General features: G+C 35.1%; 1 protein-coding gene across 5 annotated transcripts in view; it reads left to right on the top strand.

The window, feature by feature from the left end:
• WDR49 (WD repeat domain 49) overlaps positions 1-26,576 on the top strand; it is a 118,661-nt gene extending 92,085 nt beyond the window's left edge. For 2 of the 5 annotated variants that reach the window (XM_016148155.2, XM_016148156.2), the window contains 3 exons: positions 3,641-3,750; positions 5,609-5,755; positions 21,130-23,239. In XM_016148155.2, the coding sequence (XP_016003641.2) occupies positions 3,641-3,750; positions 5,609-5,755; positions 21,130-21,260 (388 nt within the window). In that variant the 3' untranslated portion in view covers positions 21,261-23,239. Of the gene's footprint in view, positions 1-3,640; positions 3,751-5,608; positions 5,756-21,129; positions 23,240-26,487 lie in introns of those variants that run through there. The other 3 variants (XM_016148153.2, XM_016148154.2, XR_001597311.2) reach the window with 2 other exon arrangements.

The following is a 26,576-nucleotide window of genomic DNA, read 5'->3' as shown; positions in this document are numbered from 1 at the left end:
CAAATTCTTTGAAGCGGGGATGCTGAATCAAAGGTTTAAAAGCCATTGGGTCATTTTAGCAAATCCCTGTCCCAACATGTGGGTTCTCCCTCCAGTATATGTGGAAATGGCTGCCTCTGAATCAACGCTGGATGTTGTCATTGTCTTGAAACTGTTGTCATGATATTTCACTACTGTTTTAAATTGCATTTTCTTTTATTTGTGAGTGTGAACATTTTTTCATGTTTATTAACTTTTAATAATTCAATAATGAAGTTGAGAGAGGTATTAGAAGTCTACTAAACTAACTCCTGTGGTATCTTTAAGAGAAGTACATCCCAGCCTCTTCTTGAATAATCGCTGTGGGATGCACTCACCATTATACAGATAGTGATCTTTGTTATTGAACCACTCTTTACTATAGAATGGTTCTAATGTTAGGTCAAATCTATCTTTTGCAGGAGTCTCTCTTATTGATTCTTATTCTAGGGCAAAAAAGAACAAGTCTTCTGTGCCTTCTATTATCTGACACATCTTCCTTTGGTTACATTAAAAAAAAATGCTTATGCGAAAAGGCTTAAATATTAGAAACCAGAATAAAAAAAATCATATGGGAAATAAAACAGAAATTTCTATTAATTTCTCAGTGAGTTTATATAAGGCAGAAAGCACACTTAAAATCGATGTATTTTATACATGTGAAATAATTACGATGCTCTAAACTGTATATTATTGCTATGAGGGAACTGATATTTAATATTATTAAATGCTATTGAGTAACTAATTATTCTGCCAGTAGATCTTACATGAGAAATTAAATTGGGAAATTTTGGACAACTATAAGAAAAAATACACAAAACATAAAATTTCATTTTAAATCAGGCCTTATACGACACAAGACACTTGGAAGATTACCAGTCTACTTTTGCCAACAATACGTGGCAGTAACTATCCTATGCCTATGTATGACAAATGAAAGCAAATTAAAGTGTACTCATTTTTGAAATTTAAGTCATAAAAATACTACTACAGCAAATTTTTATTTTTGTAAATGCCACATCACTTTACTTTTTGTCTTATCATCTGATAGTTCCCATGAGTATTAGAACCTGCTGTAGGGGGTGTTGGAACTCCCTCCTTTGAGTAGAAAATATTGTACTATCAATGTTTAAAGTAACAGCAACCAATACTTACTGAGCTCTTACCATATTCCAGGCACTGTTCTAAGGTCTTTTGTGTTTAACTCATTAATTGTCACTGTAATCCTCAGAGATAGCTGCAGTTATGATCCCTATTTCACGATTAGAAAAGTAAGTCACAAAAAAGTTAAATAATTTTCCCAAAACCAACCAACCAGCAAGAGGTGAACCAGGGATCCCACAGCAGGCATTCTGGCTCCAAAGTCAGTACGCTTTGCCATTAATCTATACTGTCTGTCCAATAAGCATCATACAGCAATATTGAAAAGTTATTGGTTTCTTAGTCAAGTGATCGCTTTTGCCAAGTACCTGCTATGTGTAAGCCACTACTCTAGTTACTTTTTTCTGTTAATGCCTCGTTGGGCACTAGGCGATTTGTTATGCATCTTTCCTCCCTTCTACATCCAGAATCGAGAGGTGAGAGGTCAGTTAGAGCTTTTCCTTCTTATATAATTGATGGCAACTTTACCAGAGCCCATTGTAGACTCCTTTTCCTTTATCACCACGTAAGACATTTTTTGCAAAAAGTTTCAAACTCTGTCTTAGCCTTTTATTACATTCTTCTGCTTCTTTGTCTTCATCCATTAAGCACATTGGAATTTTAGGAATATTCATCTCTTTCTAGCTCCCTGTACATTTTTTATAGTAACCACTCCCCCAAATATCAGATGTATGTGGAAAGGAGCAATACATTAGCTTTTGAATATGAAGTTAAATCTATAGTCTAGTTGTTCATAGAACTGCCTGTTGTCTTAGAGCTTTATCAATATAGCTTTATTTCCTAGGCAGTCATCTAAGTAGCACAATTTGTAGCAATTGCCATAAGATTCTCTTCTACCTTCATTCTACTTCCCTCTAAGGATTAAACTCTTTAGTGGAGATAGGCAAAATCTTGTGTCTTCTACAAAAAAAAAAAAAAAATATTTTATTTAAATACCACTGATGAGAGAGCCAGAAAGCAAATGGTATAAAAGCACGAAAGAATTCAGGGTGTTTGCAAAAAAAAATCAAAGTCTGGTGTTAACTAGTCTAAAATAGACCTCACTACTTTTAGGTCTCACTCAACCTTTTGTACCTCAGTTTATTTCAACAGTACTTTTCTGGGGTGGGGGATTCTTTTTTCTAATATCTTTAAGGCCTAACTGCATGATACTCTATCCTTCCTACACCCAACACAAAGTTCTCATTCCAGATTCTCTTACCATTTTAAAAGTACCATCATTCTTGTCTTCAAAGCCCAGACAGGGGCTAAATAACACACCCTTCTTCACAGGAGCTGGCACGTTGTGAGAGAGGCCATTCCAGTGTGATGTAGGGGAAAAACTGCCAGAACCCTCTGTCTTTTGAATGGCAAAGATTTACTTAAAAAATTTGATAATTCCAAATAGCTTATGTAGATAATCCCCCTGAATCAAGGAAGTAGAGCTCTCTTCCTCATCCTCCCTCAGCTGTGGGCTGTACCTGAAAGCTTGCTCCCAGAGAAGAGTCTAAAGATAGGAGAGGGAAAAAGTAACTTTACAGATCAGAAACAGTAAACACAACCTTGGCCAGGTGATAAAGTTAACATTAGCAGTGGTAAGTCAAGTTGACAGCATGGACCTTTGATAAGATGTGATGATTCTAGAGCTTTATTTCTGTTGTCTTTCTCCCAACAACCTATAACCCCCATCTAACCATAAAAAAATAGTAATAATCAGACAAAACCAAATTGAGGGACATTCCACAAAAAATTTGACAAGTCTTTGAAACTTACAAGATTATGAAAAATAATGAAAGCCCTAGAAACTGTCATAGGCCAGAAGACGCTAAGGAGTCTGATTTTTGGCAATACAACTTGTAGCTGTTAAGGTCGTGGTCTATGACAGTGGGTGTTAAATATATTTGAGACCATTTTCTGCCTGGAATTATATACAACTATATAATGATTTCACTATCTACATTGATAAAAACTTCTTCATTGGATTTAAGCTAATCTAAAATTTTCGTGTAGATTTATAAAATAAGACTCAAAGATACTAAATTTTTCTGCATTTTGGATGCCATAAGTGAAGATCCAGGCCTAACATTGGATAAAAGAGTTTTGACACATGCCCCTGCTTATCCCACATAATTTGCACATAAGGCAAAATTAGTATGTGTTTCTATGAAATTTTCTTCTTAAAGCTATTTCTCTGACCTGCCAGTTGTTATGAAGACAGGGTCTTTACTTTAATTAGCCTCTCAGTCTACTTTTTTATATCATCACCTGGCTAGCAGGCATGTTATTCAAAGATTTGGCTTGATTGGTGTAAACAAATATTACCACTTAGGTTCACAGGATAGTTTTTTGTTTTTGTTTTTGTTTTTGTTTTTGTTTTTATTTTTGTTTCTTTGTCAAAGTAAGATAAGTATTTATAGCCATAAAGTATCTGTTCATCCTTTGTGGTTTATATTTTATTTCATCATGAATTATTTTCTTCCAGCATCAGGCCATCAGAACTCATAAATTTAGGTGTACGATATAAGGAAAAAAATATCTATAAGAAAAAAACACATAACCTTTACAATGGTGAAGTTATAAAAAAATCATCTAGTAAGTAATCTCTTTTGATATGTTATTATAATGTTATTATTTTATAGATTGGTATGAATAAGACAAATGTGTTAGGAATGTTGGTATTCCATGATGTACTTGATAAAAGTAAGGAGGTCCTGTGATCTCCACTTAACAAAGGAAGACAATGATGCTCAAAGACATTGAGTGACTTGCCCAAGGCTGCACAGCATACAAGTGGCAGAAGTATAAAGTCTAAGCCAGAAAACGCATGTAAGGTTCCCGCTATAGTTCCCTAAATAGAGTTGGCACAGAATGTTAATTCTTTCCTCTGGATGTTTAAGAGATGAAAATAAATAAAAACTATTTTTGCTTTCAGGAAGCCCAAAACCACATAGAATGATATATTTGTTTAGTTATTAGCTGACTAGAAAATGAATTACAAAAAAAAAGCAATTGAAAAAAAAGACTCATTACCATACTGAAGTGTATTATTTGGAAGTGTTGTGAAAATCATTCCTGAAGCTCCATCACATAATGAGACTGTTTTACTCTTTACAAATCTTTTTTCAACTTATATCCAAGTGGAAGCTTTACTTTTATAGAGCGAATATGTTAATTTTAGAATTTGTGTTGAAATATTGCTGCGAAAATGTACATCAGTATTTGGTAATATTTAATGTACATTTATAAACTGATCTATTCCATAGGACTTTTGTCAGGATTACAAGAGCTATTACATGCAAAGCACTTAGATCTGTACCTGGCATACTATAAAAACTCGAAATGATTTCATTAGTAATATTATTATTATTGTTATAATATCTCAGAATATAATTTTTGTTTTGAAACATACTTGAGCTTAAGGCCATGGTCTACTGTTTACTAGCTATGTAAATTCAGGCAAGTTATTAAAGCATCTTATTCCCCTCCTCTATTTCCTCATCTGTCAGAAGGGCATAATGATACTTTATAGGTTGGGAAGATTTCTCCTTCGGTTTGATGTAACAAATTGTTTCTCAAACTATGTTCTTTGACCTAGAAGCATCAGCATCACATGGAACTTAGAAATGTAAATTTTGAGGTCCCATCTTCACCCTACTGAATAAGGAATGGAGTGGCAAATAGTAGTTTGTGCTTTAACAAGCCCTCCAGCTGATTCTGATGCAGTGTACAAGTTTGAGAACCACCAACTTTTCCCGTAGCAGATGCTCAGTATGTATGTTTTCTTTTCCTAGATACTAAGCCACCATAATGACAGAGGTAACAATCAAACAAACATAAAATCACTTCTTGAATTTAGCTTTTCTAGACTTCCATTCCATTATCCATTTACCCCATGAAGCAAAAAGAAAATGTTTTCACTTCGTCCAAGACTTTGCTTTTAAGGGCACGATTAAAAGACCTGTTCTTTCTATCTCATTTTGTGCATTATAAATACAATAACACAGCTCTGGTTTACGTTTTAGCAAAATGAAAAAGTACCTGCAGAATCAAACATTTGGATATGTTGTTAGATTAACTGCTTAAAAAAATAGATTTTGTGTTACAAAAGATATAATTTCCTTGTAGATAAAAGAGAAACTGGAGCTTTTCCAAAACTGCAGAATACTCATTTTTCAAGGGAAAATGGCAAAAGAATACAAAATAAAAAATAAATGAATGGGGAGCCTTGAGTTCCATTTGGTCTTTTTGAATGAAAGGACCATGGGTTTATTGTGAACAGCTGTGTTTATGGGGTTTGCTGATCACTGCATTGCAGCTGTACCAGCTGACTAACAGGAAGGTTAAATTAAAAAAAGAAAAGTGGACTTGGAAATGTGTTATCGTCTTCCGAAGAATGAATGATATTGTACTTTTTTTTTTCTATCCTCCCCTATAATGTGCTGCTGTTAAGGTGCATTTAGGTCATTGAGCATCGGAGCCCTGAAAGAGCTGCCTAAAGTGAATACACCGGCTTTTCTTCTAGACCCTGAGAAATATTTTAGGAAAGAGCCAGAGGAGGACTGTCCCCAAATTCCAGAGCTTCCGTCACTTTCTGAGAGTAAGTCCCCAGCTATCGTAAACTTCCATCCTCTCTCCCCATGAAACTCAACCAATTAAAAATATAAAGCAGAAACGCATGAAAGGAACACATGTTTGCCTTCTAGGTTAGAGTGAAATGAAGTGTGGTTTGACTGTTAAGATTTATGGCTCAGCTGCTGATCTGTGCTCTCAGAAGGAGCAGCCAACATTCTGGAATACAAAAAAAATAATATTTTTATTCAGAATGCCATGAAGAGGTATTGTAAGTTGCCATGGATAGAAACCCCTACCCCCAAATAATCTTAATTTTCAAAACCAATTCTAGAGAAAGAGACATCATAAGACTGCTTTGGAAGTCTCTGTCAATCTGGTTTTGTTCTTTTCATGTGAAACACTGTAAATAGAGGCTACTTAAAGCGTATTGTCTTAGAGACTTCCAGCTGCAGTGTTTGGCTGATATGATGAGAGCACAAGAAAGCTGAACTTATAAAACATAAATGAATAATCTCTCAAGATTTCAAAACAAGATGTGTAAAAGAATGCTCTATTTTTTAGACTTTGTAGCCTTCTGAGTCTAAGGGTTTGAAGAATAACTCTACCAGAAATCCTACCCTCACACGGAGGCCCGCAGGAGTGCAGGCAGCACACACTGACTCTCAGTGAGGCACTCAGAAAGCATATGGACACAGCAGGGAACTCATTTAAAATAATGAATGAAAAGTACATTTCGACTCCTAACAGTCAAAAGATCAGAACCATCTTCCGAGATCTGTGGTTTCTAAACTTTTCAAATCCTCCGAGATGGGGATTCAATGTCATCCTTGAGAAATAATAGCCCGGTTGGAGGGAGGTGTTTCTTTATGTCCACACCTGAGGAGGTTTCTCCCATGGAAAGGGAGAACAGATGGTCAACATTTTTTTTTTTTCAATTTCACTTACGAGCAAGGTATAGCTGTCATTCCTTGTCGCCATAATTTCTAGTCCAATTATTATCAGCTTCCTTTGCCTTTTCTTAAAGTTTCTCTTTTCTAAATTTGTTATCATCTATTTGTTCTCATGAGGGGCATCTACTGTTTCTGCTCATTTCTTTTAAAAACCGGAATCCACAAACTTCTAGGCTCTCAATAACCTTTAGGGCATCTGACAGGGCTCTCTGTCTTTCATTCTATTGTTTTTCACCAGGATGGTTCCTCTTTAGGGATATATGTGAGGAGTACTTACCTGGTCCTCCTGAGTCACAGATGGAAGAGAATCAGGGAACGGACATTAAGAAGAGCTCCAGAGAGCTAAGATAAAGTGTGAAGACAGTTCAGACACAGAACATGCACACAGGAGTCAGAACTGAGACAAGAGAAATGGGTGACTGGAAGCATTCAGAAGCAGGAGAGTAGGAAGTAGGGGAGGTCAACAGTCAGGGCAGCAGACACCTCTCCTCAGCCATGTGAATGCCTGCCTATGGGAGGAGCCTTGTGCATGCTCCTTCATCCACAGATGAATTCTCCTAATAGGTAGGGAAGGTGTGTGTTGGGGGAGGTGGGTTCATGGCTAAATGAAAATACCTAAAATACCTAAGAGACTAATATATTTTCAAAGATACTTTTGTTCTCCTGGATTTCTTTCTTTCTTTCTTTCTTTCTTTCTTTCTTTCTTTCTTTCTTTCTTTCTTTCTTTCTTCCTTCCTTCCTTCCTTCCTTCATTCCTTACTTCCTTCCTTCCTTCCTTCCTTCCTTCCTTCCTTCCTTTCTTTCTTTCTTTCTTTCTTTCTTTCTTTCTTTCTTTCTTTCTTTCTTTTGTTTTACATTAGTTTCAGGTATACAGCACAATGGTTAGGTGTTTATATGATTTATAAAGTGATCCCCCGATTACTCTAGTACCCATCTGGCACTGCACACAGCCATTATAGTAATACTGACTATATTCCCTGTGCTGTACTCCACATCCCTGTGGCTATTTTGTAACTACTAATTTTTACTTCTTTATCCCTTTACCTTTAAAAATTCCTGTAATTTTCACTGTTTTTAAAAGTTGTTTTTTCTCTTTTGCTTTTTTATTTTCTTCAGCTTTTCTTCCTTTGCCTTCTCTGTAAGTAATTTTCTTTTTGTTTCTAAAGTTTCACCAATTTGAAGGAGAGACAAATACAAACTATTGAGGACAGACAACAGAATGCTTGACAAATGATTCCACAGATGAAGTTCTGTGGAAGTGCCAAGGAAGAACCATATTAACTCTGGCTGAGGCATAAGAAGGAATTCAAAGTGGAGGTCATGTCTGAGCTGGGACTTAGAATGAGTAGGCATTCAAAGGGTAAGGGAGGAGAGAAAGAATTCAATCTAAATCTGATTTTAGATTTTTTATATATTTTTTTCAGTTTTAGAAAGCCATTTGAATCTCTTTTATGATTCTAATTCTGTTGAAATTATTCATGTTTTTATCCATTTTATTCAAATTTTCTCTCTGATTTCTTTAACATATTAATAATAGTAATTTTAAAGTCCTGAACTGCTAATCAATATCTAGATGATCCTGGTTCTGCTTCTAATATCTATTTTTTCCTCAGTTATTGGTCGCATTTTCCTTTTTCTTTCTAAACCCTGTAATTTTTGTAAATTTTTTTTATTGTGGCAGAAATTATGTATGAAAGATATATAGATACTGAAATTAATGTTATTTTTTCCCAGAGACAGTTCACTCTTTCCTTAGCTCAACAGAAAGCATGAGGAGCAGATTATGTTAATCCACTTAGAAACTGAGCCTGGTCAGTGCTGGGTTATAGCGCTAGTTAGACTTAGTCTACTTCTGACTCCATAGGTCTGTTTTAGGCCTCTCCCTTTTGAGGAATATTGTCTCCTAAGTACTACAAGACTGCAGGAAACCTTACTCTGCTTCTTCAGTTCAGTCCACAGTCTCCCACAACGCCTCAGCACTCAGAATGTATCCTATGGGGAACCCAGGCCATAGTTATGGAATTTCTCTAGATTCCAATTTACACACCAACCCACATAGTCATCAAAAGCTTTTCTAATTTTACTTCCCTTTAGAATAGTCTCTCCATTTATGGTAAACGTGTTTCTCAGAAATGCCCAGACACGATAAATCCCCAGAGGGACTCAGAAAATATTTGGCAATCTCAGCTGATCTCAAAAGGGTTCTACCATCTCTAGAGTTTTAATTTGATAATCTTTGCTTCTATAGTCCTCTGAAGACTTTAAAAATTTATTTCTACAATTTTCCTGTTTTCTTTTTTTGTTTTATTTATTATTTATTTATTTTATCCTATCTGGTACAATGAAAAGAATGGCCTGCCACTACCTATTAAATCCTATCCAGAATTAAAATTCCCATTAAAATGCTTAAAACAGGAAAGTGACATGAACAGATTTGCATTTTATAAAGCTTTCTGGAAACTCTGTGATGAATACATTATAACAAGGCTAGATTGAAGGCAGCATATTATTGTATGGGGAAATTGTTCGCAGCCAGCTACCTGCTTTTAAATTCTCAATTTTCCTTCTACTATTTGTTTAGATCTGGATAATTTTCATAAGCTACTAGTCTCCATTTTCTCATTTGTTAAGGGGACTAATGATACCTGTTTCTTAGAGTTGTGTGGGTTAATTTTTAACACAATGACTAGCACAGACTAAGCATTCATTAAATAATATCTATTATTATTTTGAAGATACAGGGGTCCCAGAAAGGAAGTAATTAATTTTAGAAAGGAAAATAATTTAAAGGATTAAGTGCCCTGATGAGATGTTAAGATATATATGACCATCAGGTTTCTAGCTTGGATAACTATGTCAAAAAAAAAAATTAAAAAATAAGAAGAGTATTATTGAGAGAGGAAATACAGGAGGAGAAGGTGGTTTTAGAGACAATTTTTAGAATATGCTGAGACGAAGGGCATGGTATATCTACCAAGAAAAGCTAACACTTTTTCAAGAGACTGAATATAGCAGGAAGGCAAGACAAAGAGTGGCAACCGAAGGGCAAGTACGGTCAAGACGGGCCTATTTTAGAATCAATTTCATTTTTAAGTTCACATTTTTTTCTGATTTTAAATATAAATTATGGGCTTTTGTTGTGGTGCGATCAAATTTAAGACCCACGGAGCCAAATGAGATGAATTATGAGCCTTTATTAGCTGGCCGGTGACTGATTCTCCCCACTAGAGAATCAGCCCCGAGCCTCTAGAAGGAATAGCTTAAAGCCCCCAAACCCCCTTCAGCAAGCAAGCAGGTTTACAGAAGCAGAGGCTGGCCATTAACATATCTTAACACAGGATAAGGACACCCTTAACATTAGCATATCTTTGCAAAGAATATCTCCTAGAACTACACCCTGTTTAACATTAAACAATGGAAGCAGAAGTTGGCCATTTGAAAATTTTCCACCCTTAACACTTTATAGAGAATTTGCTGGTAAGGAGCAAAGAGAAATGCTTGAATAGCAGATCTAAAGAGCAGCCACTACTCCCAGGCCTGAGACAGAAAGACCAAGGGAGATGCCCGCCCAACAGGTGGAGCTTTCTGCAAGGCTGTTTACAGGGGCGCCCAGGGAAGCCATACACAGGGAGGTGCTATATTTCAGAACTCGCTGAAAAGCCATCAAGGGAGTGCCGGGGATGCTGTTCACAGGGAGAAGTCATACTGGTGACCCTCTGCTGGACTCTTGGGGTGTAATGAAAAGCCATTCACTGGATAGTACCAGACAGGTGTCTTTGAATCGCAAAGCCACCTGAGAGGGTGACGACAGAAGCTACTGGTTCTGAGCTCTGGAGAAGCCCTATCTGCACTGCAGGAGTCGGTCTGGAGCTGGAGCACCCTCTTGGAAGATAAACCCACTTTTTCTTTAGTGTCCCTCTAGTGCCCTCTAGTGACAGAGCTCAACATTACACCATCTGGAAAAGGAGAAGTATTTACAGTCCATTATCACAGAGCAAGCAGACAAGAGGGGCTTTGGAGTTGAGGGCCAATACATTGATAGCTGGCATGTCATCATCTTACTTGCTCTTCATGCTTTCCCCCCACACACCTGGTTCTTTACATTATTTTTTAATCTTTGAAATTGCAGTCATTATTCCTACTATGTTATAAGGTAGTAACGGTTACAGTTGCCTTTTGGAAGAATTTCCATATATAAAGAGAATGAAACTTGGAAAATGCAAAGTAATTCAGCTAGAGAGGCATAAGCCTGGCTTCAGATCAAGACTTTACCACTTGCTAGCTGTATGACCTTGAACAGGTCAGTTAAACTCTCTGTGCCTTAGTTTCTTCAAATAAAAATAGGCACTGTATTCATTACCATGCTCAAAATGTTGCTGTGAACATTAAATGAAATAACCCGTGTGAAGCCCTTAGTACAGGGCCTGACACCTAATAAGTGTTTGATACATTTCCTTTATGGGTAATATTTTATTATCCTACTGAATAGTTCTATGATGTAGGAATTATTATTGTCCTTGTTGTCTACATAAAGAACCTGTGGCATAGGCATAAAGAGTTTAAATAACTCATCTAGTCTCACACAGCTAGTAAAAGGGGCACCCTAGATGAGAAGTGTCCACGTTATTCAGGTGTCTACATTATTAATATTTTTAGGTGCAGCCTTCCTTGTTCAAAGAGTATACAAATCATATTCCCGAGGTAGCCCATTCTTATGCTGACTTCTAAAACCAGCTATTTTGCTATTATATTATCTGTTTTTATCACTTTTATTTAAAATTGTTCATCTCCTTTTCAGTATACTGCTGAATTTAAAAATTGTTATTACAAAAGAGAAATTTTTAAAAATCTCTATTACCAATATGTCCCCCCTGCATGCTATCATTACAGAGTGTCCCTGAAATCTTTGCACTGCATTTTTCACACATTCCTGCTATCTCCATAATTACAGTGTGCGGAGGGTTATTTGGCAATCGTATGATGAGAGGCATTTTGCCAGACTTACTTTCAATGTTCCAAACTATCACTTTGGAACTAGGGACAGTTTTCAAACACTTCGTAATCCCTAGGTGACTTTTTATTCTTACCTACAGGTTTTTAAATGTCCTTTTGTATCCTCTTTCTTTCCCTTTCAAGTTGAAACATCTTTCACACTCTCTCTTTAGCTTCTAAGTTGTTCCCTGTGGATTCTCGAACAGCTTGAACCTCCTCTTTGATATGCTTGATTCAAAAATCTGGAAACTACTTAGAAGTGTCTCTGGGTCAGGTTTTGCCAATAAATTCACATTATATCTGTAAACTTTTAAAACTTCCAATGCAGAGAAAATGCTGCATTAGTGATACCACAGGTGAAGTGTTTTGTTGTTGTTGTTATTCTGTTAAAGACAAAATGAATGAGACAATTAAACAGGTGCTTTCAATCAGGCCATTGCAATAGAGAGAATATTCACTAAAAAGGAACACCTTGAAGAAAAGGAAGTGGACTTGAGCTGTAATAGAGGCAGGTCAATGAATCCATGAGTCTTATTAGTCTTCTGAAGAAGGGTAGAAAGGGTCTTGCCTCAGAATATGAGAGAGCAGAGTGGTTCTTTGCTGTTTCTGGAACACAGAAGCATGGGAGGATTTTTAGCTGTCTCTGCTTTCCCAGAGCACAGGGCTCAGGTAAAGTTCAACATTGTCAGTCTCCTTACTTTTGTTCATGATGAATGAATATCACTAATCACTGAACAACCCAGAGTTGATCGTAAACCTGGGTGGAGAAAAGCTCAATCTAAGAAGTCGTCTCTCAGGGATTCCTGTTGGCTTTGCTCCTGCAAAATCAGTTGAACAATATTTTACAGGGTGATGGCAGTCGTTTTGGAGTCCTGAGAGAAAAGAACAAGCAAGGCAGCTTAGAGTCTAGATAGGGATTTGGTCTGTAGGGTTTAGTTCTCAGTTTTAGTCAGGTGTGAGAGCTGGAAAAGTTAGTTTGGAGGACAGTCAGATAGGAAAGGAAAGTGAAGGAATTGGAAATTTGGTTAAGAGTTGATAATTTGTGCAAGGTAGGCATTTTCCAATCTAATTTTCAGGTAGGATCCCAAACGGGTTATTTCCAAAGAAGAGGAGGGAGTCAATTGAAAATCTATTGAATGAGACAGATAAGACTCTGTGAGACCACATAACCATTGGTGACTTGCAGTTTACAAAAAGAGGACAAAATAGTTCAAAAATGGTGAACTAAGCTATGAATCTGACCACCTGGATGGGTATGCTAGAGATAATACATAGTTTTCCATTGAAACAAAATTTCTCTCTTAGTTCTTAAACTACAGGTGAAAACATTTACAGATAAAATTTTTAAAAATTCTAGTTTAATATAGCTTTGCTTTAGAATATAATCTTAAATCCAGTACCAGTAAAGAAAAAGAATCGACGATATTATAAAAAACTTATTTGAACAAATGACTAAAGCTTATGAACAAAACATTTACAGATATATTCATTTTAAGTAAGAAATGAGAGATGCTACATATGAGTGACTCCAGGAAATTTTAAATAACTAAAGATCCATAATGAGCACAAAACTCAAGAGACATTTTAGATGTAAAAATTTTTCCTATTATTATATATGTGCTTACGTGATAACACCAAATCATCTCGAAAGTCACACACACCCACCAAAATTTGGGTCACACAAAAGAGAAGTCATTCATATGTGAAAAACATTTTTTAAAAGTTTGACAGATGCTCCAAATTGTACCACCCCACACCTGTTAGAATGGTCAAAACCTGGGATACCGACAACACCAAGTGCTGGCAAGGATATGGAGCAATAGGGACTCTCATGCATTGCCGGTGGGAATGAAAAATTATACAGCCACTGTGGAAAACAGTTTGGTGGTTTCTAATAAAACAAAACGTATTCTAATCATACAGTCTAGTAATTATGCTCCTTGGTTTCTACCCGAAGGAACTGAAAACTTATGTCCACACAAAGCCTGCACATGGATGTTTAGAGCAACTTTATTCATAATTACCAAAACTTGGAAGCAACCAAGATGTCCTTCATCTTGGTGATGGATAAACAAACTGTGGTACATCCAGACAATAAAATACTATTCGACATTAAAAAAAAAAAAAAGCATTATCAAGCTAGGAAAAGACACAGAGGAATCAAATGACTAAGTGAAAAAAAAGCCAATCTGAAAGCATACAGAATGTATAATTCCAACTATATGACATTCTGGAAAAGGCAAAACTATGGAGACAATAAAAATATTAGTGGCTGCTATTGGGGGAAAAGAGATGAATAAGAGGAGCACAGAGAATTGTTTAGGACAGTGAAAATATTCTGTATGATAATATGATAAGAGATGTATATCATTACCCTTTTGTCCAAAACCAAAGAAATGTACAACACCAAGAGTGAACCCTCAGGTAAACTATGTACTTGGGATAATTAAGATGCATCAATGTAGATTCGTTACTGGTAAAAATGTTGACAGCGGCAGAGGTTATTCATGTGTGGGAGCAGGGGGTATATGAGAAATCTTTGTAACTGCCTTTTGATTTTGTTGTAAACATAAAAATGCTGTAAAAAAAAAAAAAGACTAGACAGGTCCCAAATAATTATTTAGGAGTCATATGAAGATTATGACAGCATTTTGATTAATCTTCACTAGGCTGTTGCTCTGTTACCTGTTACTAAATGGTTGCTAATGTTTAATGACAGCTGAGCGATCCTAGTCTAGCGTCTAGTTTTAGAATTCGAGCCTTGATGTAAAAATGAGGGCTGTGGGTATCAGCATGGGCATCGCCCAGAAGCGTGGTAGACATGTCGCATCACAGGCCTCAAGTCTCATCTATTGATCACAACCTGCATTTTAACAAAGATTTCTAGGTGATTTTTTAATGCATATTAAAGTTTGAGAAGCACTTATCTAGAGGACTAGAATAAGATGGGGGACTTGAATTAGAGAGGTCTTCAGAATTCCGTACACTCATAAAACTAACAATAGCTGGTCACTGCAGTGCTATATTAACATAGTCAGCAAGTCCCTTCTTTCCAGGCTGCCTTTGTGAGGTTTGCCACTATTGCTCATCTGATAGTGGCCAGTCCGGGGCAAGAGAAGGATCAGATGACCAAGGACTAACTTTGCTTCATTAAAACCACTTGAGTCATTTTATTTCAGTGAAAATGTTTTAGTAGCTTATAACCACAACATCTTATATTTTCATTTTTTTAAAAAAACATTGTGACATATCTCGTCATGCATCCAACTATCAAATGAAGTGATGAATATATAAATGTCGTATTTTTCCAGGTAGGAAATAGCGAATGTAAATGGTTAGTAATAATGTGAGATGTTGAATGTCAAAGCAGGGGTTGTGGTAAAGGTATGCATGACACAGAGGACCACCTTTGTATCACAGTTAGCTAGCCCTCAGGTCTCTGGAATTCAAGAATTCTAAAGTTAGAGTACCGAGCCCCACCTGGAGGTTCTTCATTTATTTGTTCATTCGTTCAACGAATATATTTGTTGCACCTTTCATGTACCAGACACAATGCTAGGTGCTAGGGGCATATGGAGTAGACAAAGTCTTTGCTCTCATTTAATTTACCACCTGAGGAAGAGATAGACAATGAATAAGTAACTAAATGTAGTTGGATAGTGATATGATAAGAGGAATGAAGAAAATAAAGATGATAATGTGATAAGATGTGGTATGGGAGCATCAGTGCTTGTCTCTCTGAGTTTGTGAGCTGAATCCTGAAAGAAGGAAGCAGACCCCCAAAGAATTGGGGACCAAATATTCCAAGAACAGGGCACAGAAGTGTAAAGCTACTGAGGTGGGAATAAGGTTGACATGTTTGAGGGAAGGAAAGGTCAGCTTTGCTGAAGGTGAGTGAGATATGGAGACTGGTACAAGATGAGTTTGGGGGGAGTTTGGGATCAGGCCACGTGGGGCCCTGTAGCCTGGTTTAAGCATGAAGGGAAGCCTCTAGAGGGTTTGAAGAAGGGATGTGACCCCAAGAATTTATATACATTGTTATTGCTAATCCTTTTAAGAGAACTACTCTCAGAGATTCTTAGTAAGTTGTGGGGCCCGAAAGCAAGCAGTGTGAGACTCTAGGTTCCCATGTTAGCACCTCTGTGGGAACTTGAGAGTGCTTTAAGATAAGCTGTTTATTTAAATAAGCATAAACTGTCTTTACAAGGCCTATCTAACACATTCCTGTCATAAACCACAGGAAACTTGACAAACCAGTCTATTTGCCTCATAGAACACTTTACACTGAGTTGTTCTGTAGTAAGCAATATATTTCATGGCAAGTAGGTCAGTCAGGGTTCTGGGAATCAGAACCAGCAGAACCATGTGTTGAAATGTACGCCAAGGAATTGGTTTATGCGATTGCGAGGGCTGGTTGAGTAAGTTCAAAGGAGTAGGGCTGAGTCAGGAAGGGAAGATCATGGACAGGCTGGGCACGGGCTGAAGCAGTTGTCCATGGGCAGTCAGGAAAGGAGGAGTGGGGGACTCCACAGGCAAAGGCAGACACTGTTGTCCAGTGGCAGAATTTCCTCCCTCTCCTAGGGATCCCTGCTCTTTAGGTCTTCCGACTGATTAAATCTGGCTCACCTAGATTATTCAGGATAATTTCTTTCTTAAAGTCCATCAATTAGGGACTTTAATTACATCTGCAAAATCCCTTCGGAGCAACACCTAGATTAGTGTTTGATTGAGTAACTGAGGACTTTAGACTTGCTGAGTTAATACATCAAGAAAACAAATCATCAGAGCAAGGTTAAAGACATTTTAAAAATAATCTTAAATCAACTCAATAAGTGGTTAATGGTTTCTTACATGTATCATAATCCATTGCAGACTCATTCATATCATCGTATGAAAACATTTAGCCATTGACCTGGCAGATGTTGTTCTTTTTAATAGTGAGAGGATGTGATTGGTTGAGATTTTTCTCCCCATTCTAAATAAATAGGCACTTTTATGAATTATGTTATATTTATAATTTTATATTCTTTTTCTTAAAGATATATTTCAAAACTGTAAGCTTCAAGCTCAGAAAACAGGGACCCACCCCTGCATTGGAATTTTTTAGCATCTATTTTCTAACTAAAACAACAACAACAACAAAAAATTATCCCAGGAAGATGGTCTTTCTCAAGATCTTACAAAGGCCTACCAGTTAGTTATTGGTTTAATTGTGCCGAAAATTGGTTAATTGCATTGAAACTATTTGTCTAATTTAAAGACAAAGCAGTAAAAACAGCTAGAGTTTATTTCAGAAGTAACGGTTCAGCTCCCACAGTGACTTTCAGGAGAGAGCGTTCAGGCACTCAGAATGCCTCGTGGTTCTGAGGTGCCTGTCCGCAGTTGGATGGGACAGGATCAGCTGCTAATGCACAGGAACCCACATTATCTCTTACTGTGGTATTAGACAAATTGAGAATGTTTCTATTTGTAGTTTCACTTATGAGGTAGTTCCAGGTTTATTCATGCTTGCTAAAAAATAGAACATATTCACATGGTTCAAATATTTGAACACTTAAAAAATTAGTGAGACATTTCCCTTTCGTGATGCCAAGCTGTCCAGTTTCCACTGTCACCTATTTCTTGCAACCATGATTACTCGTTTCTGTGTATCCTTTGAGAGTTTCTGTGTGCACTTAAGATTTTAGATTTTGAGCTCTGTTTTTTTTTTTTTTGGTTTTTTTTTTTTTTGGTTTTTTTTGGTTTTCATTTGCCTAGTATACTTTTCCAATTCTTCTATTTCAAATTTTCTGAATCATTATTTTAGTTATGGGTTAGGTTTTGCTTTTGATCAAACTAAAAAAATTTTTTTCTTCTTAAATCATGAAATTGCACACATTTACCTTTATTGACATGTTAGACATTTCGGTTTTGTGTTTCTCACACTCTTTTATGCTTTTTATTTACATATTTTCTGTTTTTTTGTTGGATCTTTAACTTTTTTTAATTTGCAACGTCATTATATGCTTGTTCTAGTGATAACTTTATAATCATAGGTTGATAGAATTCTTCTAGCCCTTTATTTCTCTCAGACAGTAAATATTAGATCCATGCGGAGTGATGATGGAATGAGCATGTTTCTTCATTTGCCTCCCCCTCTTCCACAACTCAATCTTATTCAATATGATCTTTCTCTGTGCTTGCTTTTATTTTGTTAAATGTTTTTGTAGTGCTATTACTCGACTTGATTATGTCCTTTGTCTCTTAGGTATTGCTGACTCACTATGAATGAAGTATGTTCTTCCTTAGCCTCCCAATTTTTAATTTCATTTAAGTATCATTTCCGTATTGTCAAGCATTGTCATTTACCTTCTATTTTGTCATCTTAATTCCCCATTGTTTTACTCTTACTTCTACAGTTAAATGTATTCAGTGCTCACTACCGAATCTTTTTTCAAGTTTTCCTCAGTTATTTCTCAGGGTTTTTTTTGTAGCAATTTTCTTACAAAGGACCCTTGGGAACAGTAGTTCATAAATTCCCTGCATGTTGAAACTATTTGTCATTTTTAGATTTGAGGCACAGCTTGGATGTTTACAACATCTGTAACTCACACGTTCCTGCCGTGATTACCTTGTTGCTATTGCTCTACAATCTTCTGGTATTGCTCATTAGTATGAAAATATTTGATGCTGACTGTATTTCTCTCCTTTTAAGTGACTTGATCATTTTGTCTGTCTGCCAAATGATTCTGTCTTTATTTTTAAAGTCTAATAACATTACAAGGCTATGCCTTGGTTTTGACTACTCTGAGCCTATTATTTCTGGAACACAGAACAGTTGGCCCTCCATATTCGTGACCTTTGCATTACCAAATTCAACCAACCTCAGATTGAAAATATTCAAAAGAGAATGTTATGTTGTTGCTGACATGTACTATGTAGTTAGGCCTATGATGGTTGAGCCTGTACTGAACACACATAGACTTTTTTTCTTGTTATTATTCCATGAACAATATGTTATCACAACTCTTTATATAACATCTACATTCTATTAGGTATTAGAAGCAATCCAGAGATTATTTAAAGTATATGAGACGATGTATGCAGGTTATATTCAAATACCACGCATTTTATATAAGAGACTTGAACAGGGTCCTGGATCCAGTCCCCTGTGGATACCAAAGGACAACTGTGTGTCCTTTCTATATATGTTAAGTTGTCTCCTACTTAAGCAACGTTTTATTCCATAATACTTTAAAATATTTCTTGGGCTTTGATTTTCTTTCTTAAGAACTCATCCCATTAATATTAGATTTATTTTTTCTTTATATACCATTTCCTTCTAATTTGTTCTCTTTTTAATTTTCATTTTATCAATTATATTTGTTTTTCTCATTTGTATGCTCTAAGTTTCGCATTACATCTATGTTCACTTGTGATAATTTTTCCTATATTTTCTTGAGTTCTGCCAGCTCATATTTGATCCATTCCTTTGTGTCTTAGTCTCTTCCCTGAGTTCTTTCCTTTCTGCTCTGTGATCATCCTTCACAGAGGCAAGTGCTTTTTCAAGTTTCAAAATTTAATTCGTAGCAAAGTGCTCAGTAACAATATTTATCTATCCAATGGCAACATTTTTTTGCTAGTTCTCCATGTGTGGATTAATTTTGCTGCCCTTTTAAAAATTTGTTTTGTTTTGTTTTTAATTTTGCCTATAATACCTTTGTGTCCATGGTATGACAGTTTATTTTTATAATTCCTTCTTTTAATTAATGAGCTTGTAATGAGTTGGCTTTTCTTAGACCTGAAATTTGTAGTCAGTCCATGGGTGAAAGCTTATGATATGTGATCAGTGTGGCCTTCGAGTTTTACAACCCACAGGAGCAGACTGCTTTTAGCAAAAAATGGCTCATGGGTATAATTCTTTACGTAGCCCTGCTTCATCTATTTATCTGAACCAAAGGAGGAGGAGGGGAGTTTTTACTTCCAGCCTTGTTCACCTCTGTTTATATGCATAAAGCATTTGTACTACAGGCTGAGCCTCTCACCTTTTGTGAGTATCTTTTTGCTAGCACTTTCTGAGATGCTGCTGCTGCTGTTGGCCTTACACTGTGCATTCTCATCACTTTATATTGCATAACTTCTGCCTCAAAATCTCAGCTGTTTAGCTGCCCTCCATATTTTGTAGGCTGTCGGTTAGATCTATCTTTGGGTTTTGCTGCATGTGAAATTTGTTTTCAGAGTTATTTCCCCTCATTTTCCTGGTTGTTCTTGTATAATATCCAAGAAAAAAAGGGGAAAGATATTGACTTATATAGTCATGACTGTATGGGACATGGAGTTTCTTTTTTTTTTTTCAATTTAAATATGTAAAAATGCCACTATATTGTGAAGTTGTTCAATGTTTATGTAGTTTCTTTATTTCAAATTCCTTGGCTTGGCATTTAAAGTCCTCCTTAGTCCAACTCCAACCTTATTCTACTGTCATCTCCTTCATATATTTTACACTTCTGTTAAGTTGTACTAAATTTTTTGATTATCCGAATAGTAGTCCTCGTTTCTCCATACTTTTATTCATTCTGTTCCCTCTAGTTGGTATTTCCTTTCCCCTTTTGTAACCCTTCCTCACCTCCATGCTCCTTATTATCAATTAAAATTCTACCTGGACTTCATCCCCTCAGATAACATCTGTTTCCTTAAGTTTTTCCTCTGATTTCTACATATTCTTATAATCTCTTTATATGTTTAACCACAATTTATGTTGTATATTTTCTCTTAGAACTTTATTCTATTGTGCATGATATTTTGGTCATTTAGGCACTGCTTCTATTTTCTATCAGTTGGAAGAAACCCTGTGACTTAGTCATGTTTGTGCCCCTGAGCACACAATGTTGTACATAACATACATTCAATAAACAGTTGTTGAAAGGATAAAATTAAGCATAAGGTTAAAATTATTTTTTGAATATATGGCACAGTTTCCTCCTACTTTTCACTGATGTACAATATAACCACTCATGGGAATAATTTGGCTGTTTGTTTTTTTTTCTGAAGTCACAGATCCCTGCAGATCAAAGTACCTTATAAGAATGTGATTGCAGATGTGATTGTTTAGTCGTGCAGACAGTCAAACTGTGTTTTGATTATTCTAATTGTCTTATTTCAATACAGAATAATTTATTCTTGGATTTTTATGAGTTCTTGATAGCTGTTAAGTAGAGTGAAAAACAAAAATGGAAAACAATCTTCTTTAGTCTACTGTTAAATGGTAGCTCTCTATCATAATATAAATATATTAATAGAACTAACTGTTAAAATTGAAATTGAAATCAAAGGGCTAGCAGAAGCTTAAGAGAAATTTTCTCCAAGTAAACTTGCTTTTAGAAACAAGTGAAACTTGAGAATTTTTACCCTACTATTTAATTTAATTCAGTCTCTTCCCAAGTATAATTTACATGTCATTTTCTTCATCATTTTGTAGCTTTGAAAGCTGTATTTGTTGAGAAAAACCTGTTCCCCAAAGACATTCTGGATCGTGAACAAAGAGCCAAGCAATTATATCAAGAAACAAGTAGTGAAGTGAAGATAAAAAGAAATAAGAAGCAATTATAATTGAAAGAAAAATAAATATTTTATTGTCACATAAAGTATGTGTATAAAATGCAGAAAAGGAATCAAGATTTCTGACCCCTCTTTTTATCTTATATTCTAACTTCAGGAAGTTCCGTTTTCAGATGATGTTTTAGTTCTGCTTTACCTATCACTTTGCACTTTTTCTGCGTTCTCAATAAAAGAAAGATTGGACTAAAGAGGGAGCAGTATCAACTGATATTATCTATTCTCAAATGTTTTTATGTAAAAACATACAATTTCAGAACAAAGTATTTCTACCAGTTACACCTTTAGTGGCTTCTACAGACAAATATTTTTGGTCAGTTTTCATTGTAAAACTCGAATGGAAACAAAATAAGAAAAGTACTGACATAGTAAGTATCTACAGACTTGACTAAGACAACAATTCCAACTTATTTACACTTTCTATTTTTTTAAATGATTCTGATAATACAGTTAGACCTTGTCATTATCATCTGTTCTATTAATTCTCATAGACTTATATCCATTCTTCTATGTACTTATTGAGAAATTACTGATACTTCTACTTCTGTACTTTGTTATACTGTGCTCTAAAATTTAGTGGCATAGTATAACTAAAGAAGTAATAGCCTCAAAAATTTTTTTTTTAAATCAAAGGGACAGGGTTTATATAAAGGACTCACTCTATGTGGAAAGTCAAGTAGGAAATGTTTGGTTTTGAAATATAGGCTTTATTTTTTTGATCCATTTTTTAAAAATAAATATTATCTACCAGGTAACTAATATTCTTATGCTGCTTTATTTATTGTCTCCTGTACAAATAACTAATAATATCATTCACATAACAAGTTATTTGTTATATATTAGTATTTTAAAGAGTCCTTTCAAAAATATTTGTATTTTAAGAAGAATTTTGCAATAACACACACAAATAAAATAATTAACGATATATATGGGCCTACTCTGTCTAGTAATTACATCCAGTTATCGATGGCAGTGTTGAGTTGAAACCCAGATTTGTTTATTAGTATAGTCAGTGGAATGAACTATAACAATAGAACTTACAGTATCAGTTTTAATTTGGTAGACAAGGTGGCAGAGAAAAAGTTTGCAGAGGACAGTCACCTATCACTCCGTCTACATTTAAGAGCATCCTGAGGTAGGCATTCTATATATATTGCTTTTCCTTCTCATTGAGTGATAGTCACACATGTGAAAGGTGTAGGAGAAAAATACATTTGAAGGAATCAATCAATAAATGTTGGAGGATGTCTTCAGAGTGGTAAAGGCCCTAGAAATTATGTTCAAGAGGAATGAGTAAAGAAATGGGAGGTCTAGTTTAAGAAAGGGAATTCATGAGAGATACAATCAATCCTCAAATATTTCAAAGCTGCAGTGAGGAAAAAGAGTAGAAGTAAAACTGATGGGCACCATTTTGACAAGGCAGATTCTAGAATTGCTTCCTAATACCTCTTGAAACATGAAAAGTTTTCTCATTTTCTCTTTTCTCCTCATTGTCACTTCCCATCTTGGTGTAGAGAAGTTGGCAGTGGGCCCACTGTACAGCTATGAAAGGAAGAAGGAGGCGCCTAGAAGAGACCCACCAGATGATGCTTACTAGACCCAAGAGTATGGGAGGAGTGAGAGGGAGGGGAAATTAAAGGATGAAAAGGCAGAGGGAGTGAGTGGAGGAGCTGACCTGGTGGTTGGAAGGTTGATCACATTGAGCAAGTAACTACTGAATAAATAAATGAATAAAAATAGTAATTATATTGAGGATAATAAGAGCCAGATATCTCACTCTTGTCAAAGGTAATTATAAAATTTGTGAAAAGAAAAACGACAAAGGACCTTGAGGTTTTGGATTGAGGTTATAGATATCAGGATGAACTCATGGTTTCAGATGGATAGATACAAAGACAGATAAATAATGAAATATTTAAGAGTGATATAAAATTATGTTTGCAGCTTGCTCTCACACAATTAGAAAATATGAATTATAATATGTATATATGTATACATACATATGAGAGAAAGAAATAGAGATAGATAAATAGATGAGATTAGTTATAGAGCACATATATGTGGTGAAATTATGACAATTGGGAAAACAGAGAAAAGAAGGAATGGAAATGGTAGTTCTTTGTATTATACCAGCAAATGTTCTGTAAATTTAAAAGTATTTCAAAGCATATTTATTTTTTAAAAATGAAAACATTGCTGGGACAAAGGATTTCTTGAGATGTTCAGGCAGAAGCTGATTAACACTCTCACAGGGTTACAGCAGAGAATTATTCCACTGGTTGGGAGGTTTGATTAGACAATCCATCATTTCAAACTTAGAGCATATGATTTATGAATCACATATTGGTAGCAGTACAGTGGAGCGAAATTTAAGCCACATTTTCAGAAATTTAAAAGAATATTAAGATGTTAAAGAGCTGTAATATGAGTACCAAATACTTTGTGAAGGCTCTTTTCCCTATCCATTCCTCCATCCTTCCATCCCCCGCTACCTCCATCATCCATCCAATTATTGAAGACATATTCAAGAGACTATTTAGATACCACGTATACACAAATAAATAGAACACACTTGTCCTGCCATCAGCTTTCTGAAGTGAAGGCACATAAAATGCAGTGGTATATTAAGCAAAGATTGAATAATCCCACTGGTTTTTCTGGTAAATTTGGAAATTCTTTTACTAAACATATTTTATCTTTTTTACCCCTACACATGACTTTGTTTGAAGTGATTAGTCTGAAATATTTTAGTTCATAAAGACAGACCTTCTCTCTATAGCCTACTATGTGTGCAAGGTACTATGCTGTGTGTGACCCTAATTCCATCCTTAATTAACTTCAGTGCTTCTTCTGTGAAAGGAATTAAGAGCTGTCTCACAAGTATATTTAATGAGAATACAGCTGTTAAAGGTATAAAAGTCTCTTTTAATGTTACTGCTTCTAATACTGAGGAACGAAACACACACAAAAGGAAAAATAAAAAGACATTTAGTTATCATGTCTTACTCTTCTTTTATACCTTACAACTTGTAATTGTGCTAGGTAGGTAGCATGGTCTCACCTGTCAAATGTTAATAGAACTGAAGACTTCATAAGGTGTTTCTGAAATTAATGTTTAGGTTTAATTATTTAAGATCCATTTTTCACAGTGAAAAGAACTTGTCACATTAAAATAGATTGTGCCATAATTTTTGATGGGCTACTTTGTTTGTAGTATGAAGATTTACGCTAAATCTAATTTAACCTGTTCTCTTCAGAACATTTTCCTCCTATCAGCCAAATTGTATGGACAAACTAATAGGGAAAAAAATGCCTGAAATTAATCTATGGAAGAATTAACTTTTAACAAAGTCCTTTATTAATAACAAGAGCATTTGGTTATATGTTTTTAAAATTTGAAATTAAAAAATTTTTACTTTAAAAAAAACTATAAAATGTTAAGAAAGATAATGAGTTTAAACTTGTAACCACTTGCTATTATTTTTATACGTAGTCCCAGGTTTATTTTTTTACAGTGGGGGGGGGTAGCAATGGTGTTCAAATTATACAAAGACACTTTAGCTGTGACTAATGAGAATTTTTTTCCTGATGCTCTAAGGGCAAAATAAAGTTATAGAAGGAACAGATTTGTGAGAATATTTAAAAGTTTTGCAGTAATATTTTATGGTCAATCGTGATATCTTTATTGTCTATTAAAAGAGCTTGAACCAGGGAGGAGAAATTCATGGCCATTACTTTTTACTCCCTAAGAGACAGGAAAATGTACGGTCTTCTTGAACTGCTCTAACATAAGGTCCTTACAGAACAACTTCATTAAATGTTCTTACTAAGACAGAGCATCTGTCTCTGTCGCTGGAAGTAAAACTGATAGCCTGTTCCTTGGTAAATCACATTATGATCTGAGTAATGTAGGGACGTAATAATTTGGTAGCCAAGTGTACTTGTGATGAATGTTTACTGGTGTCACTGTATGGTAGAAAAGCATTGATCGAATGGTAGTCTTGGACGTTCGGACTTATTATTTATAAATTGCAGAGCAGAACAAAAAATGGTAGTGTTCTTGTATGGTATAACTGTGTTTTGGAAAATTATCTCTAGCAGTGTTAAAAACTGGAAATAAGTTTGCTTATATTAGAGTAAATGCCATTGACATTATTGATTTGAACTAAAACAATGAGATCAAAAGCTAGAAATAAGTTTGCTTATATTAGAGTAAGTGATATTAGGATATAATCTAAAATTAAAAAATAATTTGAAGATGCCTACATGGTTAATTAACAATTTTAGTAAATTAGGAGATTATGGCCAATAATGGTCATTATGCTACTCAGGCCTGTTATTAAGCTAAAACCTTATTAAGATGCTGAAAGAAGTTAACAGAGTCCTTGAAAACGTATTTTTAAATGAATTCCTTTTAAAGGTACCTATATTCATTTTATTTCTTTTTCATGAATTTATCAGAATTAATATTATATTTAGTAATCAATAGCGAATACTTGCTTAATTATAATTGGAACAAATTTTTCACTTCTCTTATCAGAGGCCACTGACAAATAATTCCATGTATTTAATATCTAATTGTCATTGACATGATGAATTAGAACTAAAACAATGAGATCAAAACCCATTCAATTACGCATCCTTTTTTTATTAATGAACTGTTTGTAGACAAAAAAATATGTAAAATATTAAAAACACAAAAGTAACACCAATGTTTATTATCAAATTACCTATGTCGAATAGTATTAACTTGATACAATTTTATCAATCAATAATCTTAACCTGGTCTTTTTGTTTAACATAAAGATCATATTTCTTCAATATCCAGTCTTTTTCCTAAAGATTCAAATGGGCCTTGTGTCTACAAATATTCCTCTGACTGTTGTATAATTTGATGAATTGTTGAGAACTCTGTAAATGCAGCAGTAATTTGTCTCAGCATTCTGGACTTGATTTAGCTTTATTCTTTTTCTCATAAGCATTCTGAAATATTTATGATGGAATACATTGGTAATCTGATGTGGGAGTCCTGTGAGAAACAAAAAGAACTAATTACTATCAAATTTACAAGCACTGGCACATTCTTTAAAATTCTGTTTCTACTTATTGTAAAAGAAATGAAATAATGAGTGAAATAATAACAAACTTAATGTTATCTTTTAAAATTCTACTATTTTCTCTCTCAATTCTTGCATATTTCATCACTGATCATTAACCTTAGTCCTATACAAATGTGGTGAACACCTGCTTTGGTTTTAGAGGAATTAATCAAGCGACGTTCAAGATAAATAGAGCTGGCCTTGATCGTCA

The sequence above is a fragment of the Rousettus aegyptiacus genome, unplaced genomic scaffold (assembly GCF_014176215.1).
Source record: "Rousettus aegyptiacus isolate mRouAeg1 unplaced genomic scaffold, mRouAeg1.p scaffold_m13_p_4, whole genome shotgun sequence".
In the NCBI taxonomy this organism is placed as follows: Eukaryota; Metazoa; Chordata; class Mammalia; order Chiroptera; family Pteropodidae; genus Rousettus; species Rousettus aegyptiacus.
This window is presented reverse-complemented; position numbering and strand designations above follow the sequence as displayed.